The sequence below is a fragment of the Corythoichthys intestinalis genome, chromosome 3 (assembly GCF_030265065.1).
Source record: "Corythoichthys intestinalis isolate RoL2023-P3 chromosome 3, ASM3026506v1, whole genome shotgun sequence".
In the NCBI taxonomy this organism is placed as follows: domain Eukaryota; kingdom Metazoa; phylum Chordata; class Actinopteri; order Syngnathiformes; family Syngnathidae; genus Corythoichthys; species Corythoichthys intestinalis.
In genome coordinates, this window is record NC_080397.1 from 17,894,146 (window position 1) to 17,913,017 (window position 18,872).

An 18,872-nucleotide genomic window follows, 5' to 3' on the forward strand; every position below is an offset into this window, starting at 1 on the left:
AAAGGTGAGCTCTGTCAGCTCAGATCACGGGGCAGCGGATCAGCTGTGTGCACACAGGGGGTGTGTTTGCTGAAGTGAGAAGGCAGAGGACAAATGGGGGCAGGGAGGTGGGAAATGTTGAGGCATAACAGAAAGTTAAGGCATATTTGTATTTATTATGATAGAATAGTGCCCGAAGTTAGCTGGGATAGGCTCCAGCACCTCCGCGACCCTCGTGAGGAATAAGCGGCATGGAAAATGAATGAATGAATGAATAGTATAGTACTTTTTTTGCTGTTTGCTGGAGTCTATTCCAGCTGATTTAGGGCGCAAGAAGACACTATAAACGTATAAAAATTGCACGGGACCCGCTGAGACAGACAACCATTCATGCTAACAATCACATCGTCACTGAGTGGGACTGCGTCAGCAAATGTAGCACTAGATCATTAGCGACTTTATGTTGACATGTTTCATTTAAGATTAATGTATTTATAATGAACACTTGAAGTATAATTTCATCAGAGGTGGGTAATAACATGTTACATGTACTCCGTAACATTTACTTCAGTAACTTTTTGAGAAAAATGTACTTCTAAGAGTCGTTTTACCAAGCCATACTTTTTACTTTTACTTACTCTGTTACTTTAGACTACACAAGAGTTGTTACATTTTTCCTCTTTATTGTACATATTAGATTTTTTTTTTTCTGCCAGTGATGCCAAGAGTAGTTGTACCAATTTCCCCAATGAGCAAGTTTACCTTTCTATGATCATACCAGCCTGTTTAGTTACGTGGCGTCTTTCAAGCACCATAAAAAATGAAGTATTTGATATAGAGCGCCGCCCTCAACTCGACTTGCGCAGATTTTAACCCCAGTTTTTATTTGGCACTGATTGACCACGGAAAACTGCAGATATGATCCTTTCAATTTCATAATAGGAACTCTGAAGGAACTATTCACTATTCAAACTAGGAGCTATTTTGTCCACAAGAGGGCACTCATGCTCGTAGGACGAATAATGCTTAATTTCTGTAATTTTTTTTTTCTCTTGCCGCAATTCAATTATTATTATTATTTTAATTTTTTTGTATTTCTTCGGCTTAATGTTGTTATGTAATGGGTTGTTGTACAGTTTTATGATAACAGCAGCTCATATAGAAAACTGTGCTTAGAAAAAAATACCGTTGTTAAAAAAAAAAAAAGAAAAAAAATCAAACAAAAATGTAAGCAGTTACTCACAATGTTACTCATTACTTGAGTATTCTTTTCACCAAGTACTTTTTTACTTGTACTTGACTACATTTTTTTGGACGACTTCTTATACTTTTACTTGAGTAATATTATTTTGAATTAACGGTACTCTTACTTGAGTAAAATTTTTGTCTGCTCTCCCCACCTCTGAATTTCATGAATGTAATTTATTAATAATATGAATAGCAGGCCTATATTATTTTCTTATTTAATTCAATGTTTACAAAAGTGTCAATTTCTCAGTTATATATGTATAAATATGTATACTGTTTTTATTTAATTTGGGAAAAATCCAAATATTAATAGTAATTATATTTTATGATGTTAATACAGTATCTCAGTAAAGTATCCTTTTTTATTTTAACCACATTATTTTTTAAATAATGTTTCTAGTTTTTTAGTGTTATGATTCAATAAAGTCAACAAAATGTTAATATTGTCTTTTTTGGGGGGGGGGGTTAACCTCTGTAATATGATATTTTTGTTTAGGATTCTTACAATATGTGTGATAATAGTATACAATGTACTCGTGTAGTATGAAACTATGTCAGTGTAGTAACTTAATAAAGTTTAATACGACAAATTTAGGTTATGAATTGCAGTGGTGTAAAACAACTGCAGCACAAAATGAACTCTTTTAAATATTTTGCCCCTCTAACAACTTGTATAGGCTATAGCTAATATCGTTTCCCTCTCCTGCTTCATTTTCCCGTCATGCTTACTGATGGTTACTGTGAAGTAGATTCATGTCGTGTAGTTTTCATGGTGTGAAAAAGCAATTTCTCACTCTGGGATTAAAACATCTCTCATGAGCTCATCTTTAAATCCCTCATTGCCTCACACAGCCAAGCAGACTCAACTAAGCAATTACAACGCAACAAGTACGAGATAAAGTAATAATTAGTGAGAAGGAAAGAGCGGATAATGACAGAGTTAGAAAATGAGCTTGCCTTTAAAACCACTCACATAGTCTTTTAGTTGAATCACTTACTGTAAATGATACAGAACACTGTATATTGATTTAATGTGTAATATTGTACATATAAAGTAATAATTAAGAACAATATTAATGTAGCTGAATGTGCATGAACAATTTGTGATTTGGGTTGCTCCATATTCACACTCGTTAGACATGTAATCAACATAAACACACGAGAACTGTCCATGTGACTAGCAAGCAATTGTGAAGCTGGGCAAAGTAATTGTCTTACTAGAATAAAATAGTAACGCATGTAAACTATTGTAATGTTATGAGAATAATGTTGCAATCACATAAGAAACAATTGGCCCAACATTGTCAGTCAGTGTGCATAGTCTCCACTACTGATAGTGAAGTCTCTGCAGTGTGGCATTTTTGAGTTTCTTGAAAGATAAAAATAAAATTGTTAGAAGAATCCCACTGAGGCTTCTTTGTTGTTCAGACAAAAATATCCACTGCATCTGATTTGACTGCACAAAAGCAGCTGCAGTACACTGTATTGTAAAAGCTCTGCTCTTTCTTTTCCCGCAGGGTTATCTGTCCGAGGGTCTGGTCACCAAGTGGTATTGTTCCCCTCGTCTGCTTCTGTCCCCTAACAACTACACAAAGGCTATAGACATGTGGGCTGCAGGCTGCATCCTGGCTGAGATGCTCACTGGACGCATGCTCTTTGCAGGTAACACTCTATTAAACAGTAGGTGTACAGCTAAGTAGATATGGGGAAAAAAAAAAAAAAAAAGAAATCCTCCATTAAGACCTGGACCTTTTTTGTGAGTACTGTAAATGTAATAACCGCTCGTCACTCATGCTAATATATTCTCACTTCAGAAAAGAAGAAAGACAGAAAGAAACTTTCATTTCTTATCAGTCTGTCCCTCATGCTCTTTTCCAAATCATGAGATTGCAAGAGGAATTTTAAAAAGCACTTGGAGCATACCGTATCCCTTCTTTTATGAATGCCACATCCATAATTCTAGATGACACTACACAAGGTGGCGTTTGTTGAGAGATTGTTTGTCCAGGACAGACGATAGTCAATGTTCTCTGTGCAGTCTTGGTGATTGGCTGAGCAGAATAACAATGATCCCTGAGTAAGTCTGGATGCTGTTCCTCTTCTACAAGCTCATGTGACCCTCCACCGTCCTGTTAGACACCACAGGCCAGCACATAGTCTACTGGAGGGGGCACTTAACTACTAGCCAGACATTCAGCATTTATTTTTCCCTAAATACAGCAATTTACAAAGCAAAGCAGTTGAACAAAGGTTTTTTTGTTTCAAATTGATATTATTAATATTTGCCTCAAGGAATATAACGTGCTTTCTTTCTTATACTGTGGCAGTGTGGGAAACATGAGGCTTGTGGGAAAATAAAAGGCAAAAATATTTAACCCACAAATGATCATAAATGCATAGTAATGCAGGAGTACACTTCAGCCATAGTACCTAGTAGCTAATGTTTCAGGCTTGCACTCTCTGCTGGTAAGGCGACGTTACTGCATTGAACTTGCTGTAGAAATTTGACATACAGTATGCAATCAACAAACACTGTGAGAAAATCACACACAGGGGTATCATCAATAAAGAACTGAATATTTCATGGAGTGTCCTATTTTCACACAACTGTTTAATATACAGACATTAAATATTCAGTTCATTACTAAGAAATGTTCACATATCAATGTCTGATCTTGTTTTTCTTCTTCTCTGGAAAAGAAAGGGATTTCATTGCAGGTGAACAACAAAAATTAACATTCTTTTACTCATTAAACAAAATATATCAACAAAAATGCATATTCTAACTAAGGAAAAAGTTAAGACACCCTACCACCTAATAGCTAGTGTTACCCCCTTTGGCTGAAAGAACTTCATTGAGACGCTTTTTTCTTTAGCCATCTACCAGTCTTTGAAATCAGTCTGAAGAAAGTTCGCCCCATTCCTCAACGCAGAATACTTTCAGCTGTGAGATGTTTGAGGGGTTTCTTGCATGTACAGCCCGTTTCAAGTCACCCCACTGTATCTCAATGGGATTCAGATCTGGACTTTGACCTGGCCATTCCAGGACTCTCCATTTCTTCCTTCTCAGCCAGTCCTTGGTGGATTTACTGGTATGTTGTGTGCAGTGTTGGGAATGTTCATTTTCTACATGAACTAGTTCAAATTACAGTTCGCAAATTTTAAAATGAACTGTTCAGTTCATAGTTCATAATTCGAAATTTTGAACTAAAGTTCATGGTTCCAAAAAATGAACTTTTGTAGTTCAGTTCTTTTTGTTTGCCAAAAATTGTTGCAAGCTATTATTGGCAGTGTCCATATAGAACCACAGACAGCAATTCATGTATCCTTTTTAACACTGAAACTATGTGTCAGATTCATCTTCATATTCAATTTCAAATCCTTGTCCAACCAGGGTTTACACTATTACACTACACATACAGTGGGGAGAACAAGTATTTGATACATTGCCAATGGGTTTTCCCATTGACAGTGTATCAAATACTTGTTCTCCCCACTGTATGTTTTCTTTAAATTTCCTGTTTAGCAGTATCGACTTTTTTTCTGGTCGGCACCTTTTGGGATGGCTGCAACCCTTTAATTAGGTTTATGAAAGCTGGCCTTTCCACTTTACTCAAAGGCTGTAGGTCTCCCACAATATACTGCAGAACTAGATTGTCTAGCTGCGGCTGGGAGAGACAGAATACGGGGCCACTCTGGTATGCTGTTAGCGGTATTTGGGTGGCAGAGGTACTGCTCTGGCCAACCGTTGCCGTCTCTTTCTTAATCGCACATGCTCGCAGTCGCAGATACCTACCAAGGCTTGTCGCATGCTTTATTTCGATGTGCCGTTTAAGGCTGGCTAAAGACGTTACCGACGTACGGAAGGTCTTCTTCAATCCAGGTGGACAAAGTTTACAAGTAAACGTTATGTTTTTGCCATCCGGGTCGGTACTGACTTTTTCGTAAATCTCTTTTAAATGCTGGTACTGTGTAGAAAGTTGCTCTGAGCGGGCCGGGTTTCGAGAGCTGCCAGCTTCTGTGTCCATGATGCCGTTGTTGTGATGACGTATTTGCTTAAACAATACGGCCGTGACAGGCAGCTTGGGTTGCCAGGTTGGATAATTTTCCGCTATTAAGGTTAATTTTTTTATTGTGTGTTTTTAGCCTATGGCTTTATATGCAGTTTTGTCGGTAAGGCTCTAAATGTGATGAACTAATGAATGAAGTTATGAGCACCGCTCACAACCGCTAGAATGAGCGCGTTCACAGTAACGTTCATGAGACAGAAATATGATGCGTTCAATGCACGTTCGCCCAAAATATGAACGTGTTCATGAACGATCGTTCACTGAACGCGTTCATGCACAACACTGGTTGTGTGTCACTGTCATGTTGCAGGGTCCAGTTTCGCTTCAGCTTTAATTTTTTTCACAGATGATCTCATATGCTCCTCAAGCACCCTCTGATAAATGATAGAATTCATGGTGAATTCTATGCTGGTGAGCTGGCCAGGTCCTGCTGCAGCAAAGCATCCCAAACCATGACACTTCCACCTCCATGCTTCACAGTTGGTATGAGGTTCCTTTCCTGGAATGGTGTAATGCTTTTACGCCAAACATGTCCTCTGTTCTGGTGTCCAAATAATTAAATTTTAGATTCATCCGTCCAAAAAACATTATTCCAGAAGTCCTGGTCTTTTTATACATTCACTCTGGCAAACTTCAGTCTGGCCTTTATGTTCTTCTTGGAGGGCAAAGGTTCCCTCCTCGCACACCTCCCATGAAGGTTAAACTTGGGAAGTGTCTTTCTGATTGTAGAGGCATGCACTTTCACATCAACAGTAGCTAGAGCCTGCTGAAGGTCCCTTGATAACATTTTAGGGTTTTTGGAGACTTCTTTTAGCATCTTTCGGTCTGTTCTGGGCTCACAGCCAGACCTGGGCTTGTTGGCTGTTGTTTTGAATGTCCTCCACTTGTAGGCTAGTTTCCGGACAGTAGAATGGCTGATTTTATATTCTTTTGAGATCTTTTGAAATCCCTTACCAGACTCATAAGCGTCTACAATCTTCTTTCTAAAGGCCTCTGACAGCTTCTATGATCTCACCATGGTGTTTTCTCTCACTTTAACAGTCAGGGGCACACTAAACTAAATGTGAGGTTTAAATGAGGCAAGCCTCCTTCAAAACACTGGGTAAACATGTTCTAATCATGTGCATCTGATGTTGTATCCCTGTGTGTGATTTTAGCCGTTTTAAGTGGGATTGAATGTGGGGGTGTCCTAATTTATTCCTCAACAGAAATTCCATTCATTTAAAATTGCATTTTACAGAAAGTTATTTAAAAAATACAAAAAAATCTTTTTTTTTTTTTTTCCAGTTTTAATTGTTTAGTTCTATTACTTGAATCTCTCAAGATTGTTAAAATTGATATTAAATATCCATATGACCAAATATGTTAGGAAACACATCGGCTTCCATAGGGTGTCCTAATTTTGACTTTATATGTATGTAATTGGAATTTAAAAAATGGATAGTACCGGTTTTTCATGAAAATGTATTTCGATTTAAAAAGTGAAGTATTGTCAAAAAAATATTACCAAATGATTTGTTGGTAAATTATAATTAGAAAGTTGGACAACTACAAGTGGGATTTTGTGGTAATAATACAAGTAAAATGTAGGAGTATTACAATAAAAACTGCAGTATCATATGAATATTGGAATAAAACAAGACTTTTGTCTTGATATTTCCAGAAAGGCATTAAAATAAAACAGGCAGAAAGCATATAGGGTGAAATATTACAAAGAGTTGGAGCATTAAAGGAAGTTGAATATTGCACAAAAAGGAATAGCTAGAGAGAAAAGACTGTATATATACAGTATATTTAAACTAGACACCAAGGAGGAGTGCATAAACGGCACGATACAAGCACGAATCACATGTTCTGATTTTATGTTAGAACACAGCAATCCACAGAGCATCTGAGCAAGTGATTTTTATAGCTTTTATTCATATTTACCATGGGGAACCTAATATACTTTCTTCCTAATACAATGGTGGTATTTACCTACAACAAGAATGGGAAATACACTGCTCATGGCCAACATATGGGGAATGTGTTATTCAAAATAGAAGGAGAGAAAATAATAATGATAATAGTATCTTTACAAATATGGGCGGAATTAAAAGACTAAATACTCTATTGCAAGAAAATGTTCCTCTTTTAAGAAAAAAAAAAATCGGCAATGTTGTAAGAGTAGTTGTATACCATCACTGCAAATAAAAAAGTCATCATGTTGTTAGACTGAGAAAGTAATACTGTATTTCAATGTAACCCATGAGTGTCATGAATTTAAATTAATAAGAAAATAATGTGGTCCTATAGCGAGATGAAAGTCCAATTTGTATAGTATATTGCGAAAAGAAACATTTTGCTCATATTTGTAAAAGTTGTATCTTGTAAAAAAACACATTTTAATTGCAATAAAATCATGACTATGTTTTGAGATATGCTGGTAAGATTAACAGTTCTTTTTGTTGTGATTTTAAATTATATGGCTTCCTTTTAATGTGTTATTTAGAAAAGTGGTCTTATTTGGTCTGTCCTGTTCTGTGCTGATTGGTCACGCTTTCAATCCCAGGAGCTCACGAGCTGGAGCAGATGCAGCTGATTCTCGACACAGTTCCGGTGATCAGAGATGAGGACAGACAGGATTTGCTACAGGTGTTTGCTTCTATTCTTCAATATTTACAAACATATAATAATTACCATACTATGCTGTTCATACCACAATTTCCCATTTCGCTCTCAAGGTGATGCCTTCATGTATTAACCATGGCTGGAAAATCAAGAAGCCGTTTTCTGTGCTGCTACCTGAAGTGAATGCAGAAGGTGAGTATATACGTTTAAGTAACAATTTGGAATACAATGGAAAAAAATGTATATTTTTTAATTTGTGAGGGTGATTAAATTCTCTTGTAATAGTATGAGTTGTGAATTGGTGTAATATACGACTAAAACAGACTTGCATCAATAAATGTCAATCTTTTCCTGTCAGCTGTGGACTTTCTGGAGCAAATTCTGACATTCAACCCCATGGACCGTCTGACGGCTGAAGCTGCACTATCTCACTCTTTTCTTCGCCAGTACTCATGTCCCGAGGACGAGCCCACCTCACTGCACCCCTTCCGCATTGAAGACGAACTGGAGGACAGTCTGGTTTCAGGGCACAGCCTCAGCAACAGTCCCAGCCAGTCCTCCAGCATCCACTGGGACAGGTGACTCCCCCAAATCCAATTCTTCATATTAACTATGCAACTTGAATAATAATCTTCTCATTCTGTGTGTACAGCTTGTCAACAGATTGGTGCTGGCAGGAGACAGATGAGAAGTGTCGATGCATACCTTCAGGTTACATGCTCTCTGATATGGAGGATACCACAGAAGAAGACGAGGTGCAGAGGGACCCACGAGCCTGCTGCGCGTCACTTCTAGAGGAGGCCCAGGTGGGGCTGAACCTCAATAATTCATTCATTCATTCATTGCGTACTAACATTTTTACTCACATCCCAAAACGCATTGAAAACTTTCAACTGCCCTTAGACGTAAATGTAGAGTAAGTGCTAGTAGTTGTTTTTTTAAATGCGTCCTGGGAGTGGCGATGAGTTCGGCATGGAAGATAATGAGGATAAGTGGGATAAAAGATGGATGGATGAATGGGTACTGGAAATGATTCCCATTACAAAGCATCAATAAATGGGAGCTTAATGTAATGCGATGACCGAGCCTTCCTTTATCAGTAAATGATTTTTATTTATCTGCTTTTGGACATCTCAAATGACGGATTACACTAGGGATGTCCCCGATCCAATCATGTGATTGGAAATCGGGTCAGATCACCAGTGTTGTCTTTAGCAGCTCTTTTGATTTTCGCCTCAGTATTTTGGACGAAAATACGTATTAGTCTTAGTCATATTTTAGTTATTTCAAAATGTTTTGGTCTTTGCCTAGTTTTAGTCGACAATTCTGAAAATGTTTTCTTCTATAAAATTCAAAAGTTTTAATCCATAAATAAATAAATAAATGGTTTCCAACAATTTTGAATGGACACTGACAGACAAGCACATAATTGTAGAATCTACAAGGACATAAACATCTTCATGGTAATAATACACTCAGCAGGACAACAGCACATTATTTGGCAATTAATTAAACTCACCTGAACGCCACGAACTGTATGTAAAAAGTTTTCCCAGAGTCTAACAAGACACTCACCGAGTCACCGCGCTAAATACTAATGCTAACGCGAACGATATGCTAACACTGACGCTATGCTAAGGTTAGTTAAAGAGCATACGACAGGAGAAAAAAAGTCTTAAATGGCATTATTATGTGAATTAGAATCATATTTTGAGACGATTCGAATATATACAACAATTTAGCAAAGCGCAGATGACGAGAAATTAGTCTTTTGATCTGCCGGTTAGCCACGCCCACCATTAAAGGGCTTTAGCGTCCCCAACAGGTGGATGACGTCAGTGGTAGATTGGGCTCATCGGTTTTACTATTCAGCCCATTGAGGGGGAATTATTCAGAACGAGGAAAACGCGACGAAGAGAGCCGCAAAATGTCATTGTTTCAGTCTCTTTACTATAATATTTTTACAGGATATTCTTTTTATCCAAGTACTTTTCCCCAATAGCTATATAAATGGCTTGAGAAGGACCAGTCAGCCCGTCGAGGGGGAACTATTCACAACGAGGAAAACGTGACGAAGTGAGCTGCAAAATGTCATTGTTTCTGTCTCTTTACGTCAATATTTTTACAGGATATTCTTTTTATCCAAGTATTTTCCCCAATTGCTAAATAAATGGCAAGGTCATGACAAATAAGTCTTGTGCTAAATGGAATATAAAATAATAAAAATGCATTTATTCAGGACGACATGGCAAAATTACATCATAGTGTTCAAAACTGTCGACTTCACCTTTACTATCGCACCTCCCGAACGATATTTTATGACACCTAAATCGGACATATGTCATTTCCCTTCCCCGGCTTCGGAGAATGTAAACAAACCAAAAGGCGTGACAGCTAGCCGACATGCTAACCCGAACCGAGTGATGTTTAAAAGTCTTCGAAGCGGAAAATCACACATAACTAGCCTGGATTATTTGACATGACGACTGGGTTGTCGATCGTCGTCGCGGATCGGCAAACCGCCCGGCGGAGAGCAATTTACAGTTCATTCCCCGGAGGAGGGCGGCTGCAGTTGTTGTGCAGCTAACGTGCTGCTAATGTGGATGAGGAGAGCTTTTTACATGCCTATCAATGATCAAACGTAAGTAGTCCTTTATTTAAAGAAAGTTTGTAGTGTTTACTTTGTAATAGATGTATTAATATTTGACATAATACTAAACAAGATGTTTACTCACTTCCTCGTAAGTCCATTGCTCCCACAGTAGTCGGGCTTGTTTTGGCCAATATCCATGGTTAATGGGAACCTTTTGAAACTCCAAAAAGGCACATACGCCTCTCCCTTATACAGAATGATTTTTCTGCAGCCGTTTGGCTGGCGTGATGTGAAAAATAAACGTATTAATCCGCAAAATCAGCTGAATCCTTCGTCCTCATACACAACAGTACGCTGTCTAGTGAAGAGGACGCCTTCTACCGTACACGTCACAGCGCCCTCCTCCTCAATGCAAGACCGAAGCCGGAAGTCACTCATTTTCATGGCGCGGGATTCAAAAAACTAAATAAATATAGCGATCGCTTCCACACACATACAAGCGGTCCATATCATTCAGGAGCATAAAATACCGCGTGTATTATGAAATAAACATGCTTTTTCCTGTCACATGCACTTTAAAGTTAGTTTAAATGTCACACATTGTGGACTTATAACCAGGGGTGAAAGTGGCTAGAATTTCTTGCCGGAACTCTCCGACGTGAAGGTCGCTACGGAGCTAGAAATTTTATTTATTTATTTATTTATTTATTTATTTATTTTACTTTCATTTTTTTGGGGGGGGGGGGGGTCAAACCTCTTAAACTTCTGAAATGCAAAGAAAACTGTTTTAGCACAGTTATTTCTAGAACACATACAAAAACTGATTTTCATTCAAAATTGTATTTTTTCAATGATTTGCAAAATAAAAGTTAACAAAAACAGCAATAACTCCAACCTCCATTTCCTATTTTTTATTTTCCCTCATTTCCTCACATACTAAATGCCAAATCTCAATTTTAACTACTTAAGAACACAGGATGTATATTAAAATTAAAGCTAATGTAAACATTTACTTTTTTTTTTTAAATAATAAAGATATAAGTAACATACATTCAGAAAAATAAGTACAAATGACTTATATTATGCAGAGTGAAATGGAATATATTTTGAAAATCACGCAAACATTGACTTTTTTAAATCATAAGGAAATTAATAAGTAGCCTAACATAAATTAACAAATATAAGTCCAAAGTGCACATTGACAGCTAAGATGTTCTGAACCTCTCCATCAGAGCAAATAAAACTAAATATGATCAATAAGCCTCCTCAACTCTTTCGCTGCTCTTAAATATTTGATCCATTTTATGTTGCATTGCCCTTTTTTTGTCGCATCAATTCAACCTTTTTTTTTTTTTTTTGCTGCTCCAGAAAACATGCACATTTGAACCAATCAAGCTAACTATCTCTGCTGATCAGATGTCAGTATGTCAGCCAATTGAACGGATAAATGAGTCCAGGCGTTTTGCTTTGCTGCGTGCATTCGCACATTGATGTGACTCATCATCGTCAGACTCAGATAACTGCAGCAGCTGCAAAAACCTCCATGCCGTCCGTGGAATAGAATGAATAATAAATATTGGTGGAAACAGATTACGCTACACAAGCACTTTATTATGCTTGTTCTTAACACTTGTGTATGTAAATCTGATGTTGGTAGATTGTTTTCTTCTTGGAGATGAAATGCATGTGTGGCAGTTTAGCATTTCTTTTTTTTTTTAACATAGCGTTTTGACAGTTGCCATCATATTTTCGGAATCAAAGCAGCGTGTACCGGAACAACATTCTGGTCCTGAATCTTATACCGGAACAGCATTCTCGCCCTGAATCTTATACCAGAACCGCGTTCTGGCCCTGAATCTTATACCGGAACTGCGTTCCTGACCGTTCTGGCCCACTTTCACCTCTGCTTATACCGGAAACTATGGCGAATTTTGGTTGCGTTCTAGTTTCTAGTTCTAGTTCTAGTTTTTAGTTTTTGTCTCGCGTCAGACAACAACATGCATCCATATCGTTATGTTTTAGTCTCCGAAGACACATTTTTAGCTCGTCATCGTCATGAAAAAAATTGTTTGTAGAAGAAATATTTTCGTTACCGTCATCGTTGACGAAAACAACACTGCCGATCACGTTATTTTCAGATGATCAGATTCGGGAAAAAAAGATTGGGTTTGGATTGGATTGGGTTTTATGTATTCATTTTTTTCATTTTTAAGTATAACCTCATTAGCTGCCATTCATGGCGCAAGACGTCCAATCCATTTTGACTGGGACTCATTTAATCGCTGCCAGCCCCACAGTCAGATTGAATTGGACTTCTCTCGCCATCAGTGGTAGTGAAACATGATCACTTTCTATAGCAGTGGCTCAGCTAAGTGCGACAAGAAACAAAATAATCCGATGGTCTATTGCAAGGCAAAATAAATACTATGTGTTTTATAATACAGTATATGAATCCATACTTACACCATTGAAACAAATTTTGCAGAAAAAAGAGAAAATGTCAAGCGAGAGCAAAAACGTCAAGAAAGCACAACCACAGTAGTTCAATTTATCCCACTTTAAATCCCTATTTCAGTGTATTTATGTAAAATCAAATATTTAAATAATTTGTTTGCAACCTTTAAAATAATAATAAATAAACACCCTTTTTATTATTATGTTCTGATAGCTTTGTTCAAATTGGGGGTGGAGAAATACATTTGGATGTGCTTCCCCCCACCTTAATACATTTCGGAGGTATCGGATCGGACTCTGTATCAGCAGATCCTTAAAATTAGGTGGCTCAGACTCAAAAATAATTGATCGAGACATCCCTAGTTTGTAAATATTTAGAGAAGCATGTTTGGTTGCAAAAATGGGTCCTTATAGTTGTCTTTGCCATTAATTTCGATTCCATCAAGGTGGATCCACGGAAATATTCTCACAGCAGCTCTGCTGAACGCTACCTGGAGCACTCCCACTCCTCTCTGGACCGGGCCTGCGGTTTTGGGCTCAGCGACCTAGACTGTGGCCGCTCTTGCGACTACAAGGTGGGATCGCCGTCCTATCTGGATCGGATTGCCTGGCGGGACGGCAAACCTCAGCACTACTCAGAACCTCGGCTCATTTTGGATCTGTCACACTGGAAGCGCAACACCAGCAACCCTCCGGTGCCCATCCAGCCTCTTGGTGGAAGCGTGGAGGACATGAGTGAGGTGAAGGTAGATGATGAGGTTGCAGGAATGGGAACTGGTGATTTATTCCAGGAGATCTCCCGCTGGGTGGAAAGCACCCAGTCCCGTCTGTACTCACCCTGTCCCAGTCCATCTCTGGAGCGGCACTCCTGCTACCCATCCTCCCCGCCTCTCCCGCTTACCCCTACAGACCTCCCGACTCCGGTCTTCAACTACCCAGACGTGGAGCCTCATCACTTGACTGATGAGGACAGACTAAGCCCCTTTCCACCTGTTACTTCTCCATCTCTCTGTTCCCTCCTCCCATCAACTCCCACCTCTCCACTTTTCACTCCAGCAGCTCTTTCCACCACAAGTTCCTCCTCCCCCATTGTCCAACCAGATGAGTCGCTCCCCGTCAAGCAGAAAGAACGCCTCTTCAATTTGGACGTGTTTATCTCTCGAGCGTTGAAGCTGTGCCGGCAGAATAAAGAGAAAGGTGACGGGAAAGGGCGGCGGGAGGAAAGCAAACAGGTTAAGATCAACTGTAGGTTGCCACAACCTCCTGAGCACAGGACTCCGCCTCCCCCACAAACTTAAACACCACTGCAGGATTTTACACAGCAACAGGTTTTTACCGGTAACTTCTATAAACCCTCTTTTCTAGTATTAGTGTTCACATATAGTTCATCCTTGCACCTCCTGATTTAATAGGTTTTTAAGAGATTAATCTATTGTAGTTACAGTGGTACTTTGACTTTGAGGGTATCATTTAACCGTATAATTTTTTCCCCCCATGATTAAAGTCATGCACAATTCATTCGTACATCAAAAAATGTTCCCTTTTGGAATGAATCGAAATAAAATAGATTTCTTCCAGTCCAATTAAAAAGAAAATAGTAGTATTATAAAATATGAAAACGATACTACTTTCCGAGATTTTCCAGTTACAAACCATTTTTGTTGTTTTTGCTTTTTTGTGCCTGAGTACCGTTACGTTTATCTCAACTAACATTGGCAACAACAAAAAAAAAAAGCAGACAGGGAGGTCGGTTGGTCTTTCTGGAGAGAAACTGGCAGCAGATGTTCAGCTCAAAATGCTCAGCTTTGCTCTCAACACTGCCACCCGCCACCACTCTTTTATTTAACTACAAAGGGCAGGAACAAATTAACATTCAATAGATTCACTTGTGATTGGGCAGGTCTATAGAACACTCACTCATACATGTTGACAGAAGACTGAGCTACCCTTAGTCCTTGATTAATACAGTATATCACTGATTCATCAATTCAGACTTCCAGCCTCTGTCTAATCATAGAGTGGTCACAAACAGTCAACTCAAAACTTTTCGAACTCTGCCACATACAAAGATCATTGGAACAGTTTCATGTCATAAAATATCAAAGTTGATTTTGTACAATTTTCCCGAACATGTACCAACACAAAATCTGTTGGGAGCAAACTTCAGATAGGCCACTATTCGATTGAGGTTGTCAAGAAACGGGAGCCACATTCATTGTTTCATTATTAGAAGTACAAAATGAAGCAATGCAAGACCCAAATGGTTTGTAATTCAAATTTGCAATTGAATTTGACATATTATATAGTATTATTGAGCTTCAGAATTGCTTTGGTAAAGTCACTTAAGCAATTAACATACTGGAGCCACAGTTACTGTAAGTCCATTTTCTTTTTCTGAAGAGGACAAACAAACAAAATGTGAACACAGACTCCAACTCCTGAAGTCACTAGTGATAAAACATCTTCCACACTGTTTAAATACAAGGGCACCTAACCAACACCTTAAAAGTACAATATGTACAAAACAAATATACTTTACAAATCTAGCTTCTGAATTGTATGTTATACTATGTTTGCATTAAATACAGTGCTGTTTCTAACTACAGTACTTGGGGAAATAAACGTAGTATTTGGAGGGGTTAATATGTAATAATGACACTTTGATTCATTACAATGGTGCAGAGATTTTACGTAGAGTATGTTCTATTGGTCTTTGCTTACAATTCTTTTATGTGTTAATATACATTTAAGTGTTTATCAAGTGTGGTGGAATATGTTGACTTGTGTTTAAATAAATTAAAAATGTTTTATGCGGGAGGGGTTAACCTAATTAAAAAAATTTTTTTATTACCTCAATAAATTGAACTTTCACCTATTGCTGGTGGTTCTAGAACGGATCCACACGATACAACATACTAGGAGGCAACAACTGGTTAAAGCTTCTCTTAAACAATCACACTGCTTTGTACAAGGCTTTTCTCAGGCAATAAGTCATACATAATTTTTTCGATAACAACAATCAACTTTTTTCCATTACACTTAAGTACTACAGGTGTGAAATTCAAAGCCTGAGTGGCAGATACAGCAACCCTCATCATTTTGAAGAAAAGCTTAACAGTTTTAGAATACATTTTCACTAAATCACTTATAAATTTGACAATATTTGTACACTCAGAGTATTGCTTGCTGCTTTTATACATGGCTTCCGATTTGGTGTTGAAAACACTGTACATATATTGTACATGGTGATTACAATTTACTTGGTTTTTGGCGTCAATACAGCCATAAATCCTGTTTGGCCCTCAATGAAAATGAATTTGACACTTCTGCTCTTTACAGCAATGTGAAAGCAGAGTGCAGAAAGCAAACAGAATGTGTGTGTAGCACGTCTGCCTCACAGGTCTTATGTTCTAGGTTAAAAACCGGTGCTGTCAGTGTCAACCAAATATGTTGCACTTGATTACAAGGCAACGACACAAAATTTCTCTTGGAGTTTGATTTGTTTTTGTATCCGGGTTACAAAATTTTTAAAAACAAATACCGGTATCTTCCACAAACAGGAAGTTCCTCTGAATGTACTAACCCAGGAATACTATCAGACAAGATAATAGCATCCCATTATCTCAGTATCTTGCTTGTGTAAAATGTGCAACATGGTTATGTACATGGGACATTTTGTGACTGTTGTTGGTATTGCAGATTTGTTGAATTTCCTTGTATGCCCTGTTGCTGTGACTTGATGGTTTTTTTGTGCAATTTGTGGTGCAACATGCAATGTTAAGCCTATTTTATTGTGAATGGCATACACTGTATAACACTTAAATTCTCATGCAATCACACATCTGAACAATATAAACTCTTAGTAATCCTAATTTTATGCCTCCCATAGTAATAACAATAATTTTTTTTAAAGATAGAATTCCATGCTTGTTAAAAGTTAATAATCATGCTAACGTGCCTAACCCCTAGAATATGTTGCATTTCATGTCGCTTTTGCTCATCTTTCCTGAAGTATGAGGAACCTTGGTCTACAAAACAAGAATTCAAATGGACTGAAATAAGAGACAATTTGCACAAAAACTATCTCAAGTTCTATTCACTGTAGACACAGCACATTTAAATTCAATAGCATCTTACGGGAAGTTGGTTTCTTCTATCTGTAGCATTGATGTTTACCATAAGATGCAACAAAACTGAATGATTTCAAAGATGATTCCAGTCCAAAGAGCACATAGATTTTTTGTAATAGTACACGTTACACTAAACAAGCAATAACCTCTCACAAAAATTCAACACAGTTAATGAACTAATTTTCTAGTAAATGATGTAACACAGCACATATCTGTGCTTCTGTACATCTCGATGCTTCCCAGCTTTTTGAATGTAAACAAAGCTACCAAATTGCAATCTGCATGTATTGACCGTAATACAAATATGTTTGACTTCATGTGTCTTTGCAGGCTTTTTCTACTACATTTTACTAAATGCTAAGTACAAATGTTGTTTTCTTTTCGCCTTTTGAGAAGAAAGCATAATAAAACCAGTACAAAATTGTTTCTTTGCATTGCATTTTTGGGGAGTGGGTTTCCCTATTAATCTTACTCAATTTAGTGCTCACATGCCACATTCGATTTGAAAAATATATATATGCCGGAAAACACGCTCTGAGGCCAACTTTTAAAATTGTCCGATATGCATGTGTGATACATCATTGGAAAGCTCAAAATCTCAATTTTCTGGAGGAAGAAAAATTTTGAACAGGAAGGCATTTAAAAAAACGTTTTGTTTAAAAACAGCAAACCCTGACTGGAGGTGAGAGCATGCGAGAGCAGAATTAAAGATGTCATCATTTTAACGAGATGTTATTGCGTACCTACCTTGTTTCGATCCAAAAACTCCATGGAGCATGTATCATCGAGTGTCAAGACACAGATGTGAATGGCCACAGCCGGATTTTTGGGAGATTTTATGGGTGAAACATGGTAATATAACAAGGGTCGCGATGCAGAAATCGCAGACATCAAGGAGTGGTCGAGATGTTCTTTTTAATATATTTACCCTTTTCAATGTTTTTTTTTCTTCTTCTTTGTTTGGATCGATTATTTATCATCTAACATATTGGGGAAAATGCGACAGTAAGAAAAAAAATAAAATTAAGCCATAGTTATGAGGTAGATGTCCGTGACTTATTTAGACTCCATTTTTTTTCATTGTGACATAATTTCTTTAAAAGTTTAAAATATGCGAGTAAATAATTTTTTTACAGTGTTTTTTTTTTTTTTTTTTTAAACAAAACATAATATATTATATTATATATATATATATATTATAATATATAAGGGGTGCAAGAGCAGAAACTGCTTTTTCAGTCTTGTCTGTGTTTTCTGCCATATGTATTTCAGTAAAAATGTGTATTTAAAAACCATTACGTAAAAAAAAAAAAAAAACAAAAAAAAACCTGAATGTTGTTGCTGATTTTATTCATGTCAACTAAATTAAAGCTCATCCGATCACTTAATGCAGACATGTCCAAAGTCCGGCCCGGGGCCCGAATGCGGCCCGTCGTCAAATTTCATCCGGTCCCCAGCCTCCGTCATAAAATCAGTAACGTCTAGCCCGCACACAGACTTAATAAATTGGTCAGCAGTACTGCTACTAGCATATATTACACACTAAATGCTGCTCCACATTTACCCACTAAAAGGCAGCAGCACTCTAAGCAACATTACCCCGTGTGACCCTTTACTTCCAATTTTCTAAAATGGCGACAAGCAACAAAAAAAAAGAAAGTTGACTGCGACGGCAGACGTTTCAAGGATAGGTGGAAATTGGACTATTTTTTCACTAAAATACGCAACTGTGTCTGCCTCATTTGTAAAGAGACAGTCGCTGTTTTAAAGAGTTCATTGTGAGGCGAT

General features: G+C 37.7%; 1 protein-coding gene across 2 annotated transcripts in view; it reads left to right on the forward strand.

Annotated features, from left to right (window-relative positions):
- mapk4 (mitogen-activated protein kinase 4) overlaps positions 1-17,487 on the forward strand; it is a 31,980-nt gene extending 14,493 nt beyond the window's left edge. For both annotated transcript variants that reach the window (XM_057830788.1, XM_057830787.1), the window contains 6 exons: positions 2,745-2,889; positions 7,849-7,931; positions 8,021-8,099; positions 8,266-8,485; positions 8,560-8,713; positions 13,401-17,487. In XM_057830788.1, the coding sequence (XP_057686771.1) occupies positions 2,745-2,889; positions 7,849-7,931; positions 8,021-8,099; positions 8,266-8,485; positions 8,560-8,713; positions 13,401-14,252 (1,533 nt within the window). In that variant the 3' untranslated portion in view covers positions 14,253-17,487. The remainder of the gene's footprint in view (positions 1-2,744; positions 2,890-7,848; positions 7,932-8,020; positions 8,100-8,265; positions 8,486-8,559; positions 8,714-13,400) is intronic.
- Positions 17,488-18,872: the final 1,385 nt, after the last annotated feature.